Below are 1,191 nucleotides of genomic sequence, written 5' to 3'. Positions count from 1 at the left end.
TCAGTTACCCATAACCCTGCATTGTCACGGCTTTAACTTTGCATCAACACGGCTTTAACCGCGAAATTGCAATGTTACACTTACAAGATTGCGTAAAATGTTATGCCTTTTAATATTGCGTTTTTCAAGAAACCGATTAGTTTAGTTTACGGAATTAAAACAAATCTGTTAGTATGGCCTTAAGAGTCTGTAAGTTTGAACCCGAACTCCAGCAGAGAGACAGGTGGAGTTACATTTTTAAAATCTATTTGTTTGTCTCTGCAGCCGGAGTTTTACCAAGTGTGCCACACCAAAAAGGACTACGAGGAGATCGGGCCGAGCATCTGTCGCCACAACCCAGTGTTTGGAGTAATGTCTTAAATGACTTCTGGATAAAAATAAATCGAAAAAAATGGGGAGGAAGAGCCTTCGCATGACACAGCCAGAGGCGACTGAACATTTGAGGGAAAAAAGAGGCGACTCATCTTGAAAGATCCTTGTACAAACAAACAAAAAAAGCGTTAAAGAAAAAGTGAAAATTTCTGCGTGCCTCGTACTTGTTTATCCTCACAGGGTTGTAACTAATCACCATTCGTCCTCTCAGTGTCCATGGCGTTTTGGGTTGTTTGCTCCATTGTGTTTTCTCTAGGTTGTCATGGAAAGATTTTGCATCAAACACCTAAATCCATTCCTTTTTTTTATTTTATTTTGTCCCTTTGAAAAAACAAAAAGAAACTTTAAGATAATCAGAAATGTGTTCTAATAATGCATATGTTTTGTATCGGCATTAATCACCTGTTAGAGAGAGAGAAGAAAAATGCTGTAATAATATATGAAGATGCAGTTTGTACGACTGTTTATGGACCATCACTGTTGCCTAGATCTCAGTAATACTGGATAGCCTTGTACTGTATGAAAATCTGGATTTACAAATAATGTGGCATCCAATAAATGCCAAGCAGGTGTTTCTAGCTGTGGTTGTCTTTCTCTCGGGCTGGAATTAAAATGTCTGGTCTATTCCTGACAGGGAAACCCCCCTCATCCCCTAACCTGACCCTTTCATGGCCCTGATCAGGCCACAGAGAAGAAAGTTCTCAACCTGGTTTAAACACATTTACAACAAAATCTTTAAAACATGGTGTTAAATTGGGATTAAAGCCACCAGCAGAGGGAGACATACCTCCTGCAGACAGATTGAAGGTCCTGTTCCTG

General features: G+C 39.6%; 1 protein-coding gene across 1 annotated transcript in view; it reads left to right on the top strand.

Moving 5' to 3' along the window:
* Nucleotides 1–950, top strand: part of LOC107086438 (actin-related protein 3) — a 6,815-nt gene extending 5,865 nt beyond the window's left edge. Inside the window, exon 12 of the mRNA XM_015377375.1 lies at nucleotides 265–950. Coding sequence (XP_015232861.1) covers nucleotides 265–360 — 96 coding nt within the window. The 3' untranslated portion in view covers nucleotides 361–950. The remainder of the gene's footprint in view (nucleotides 1–264) is intronic.
* The last annotated feature ends 241 nt before the right edge of the window (nucleotides 951–1,191 follow it).

The sequence above is a fragment of the Cyprinodon variegatus genome, unplaced genomic scaffold (assembly GCF_000732505.1).
Source record: "Cyprinodon variegatus isolate N-32 unplaced genomic scaffold, C_variegatus-1.0 Scaffold153, whole genome shotgun sequence".
NCBI lineage: Eukaryota > Metazoa > Chordata > Actinopteri > Cyprinodontiformes > Cyprinodontidae > Cyprinodon > Cyprinodon variegatus.
Note: the sequence above shows the minus strand (reverse complement) of the source record. Positions and strands in the feature narration are given on the sequence as shown.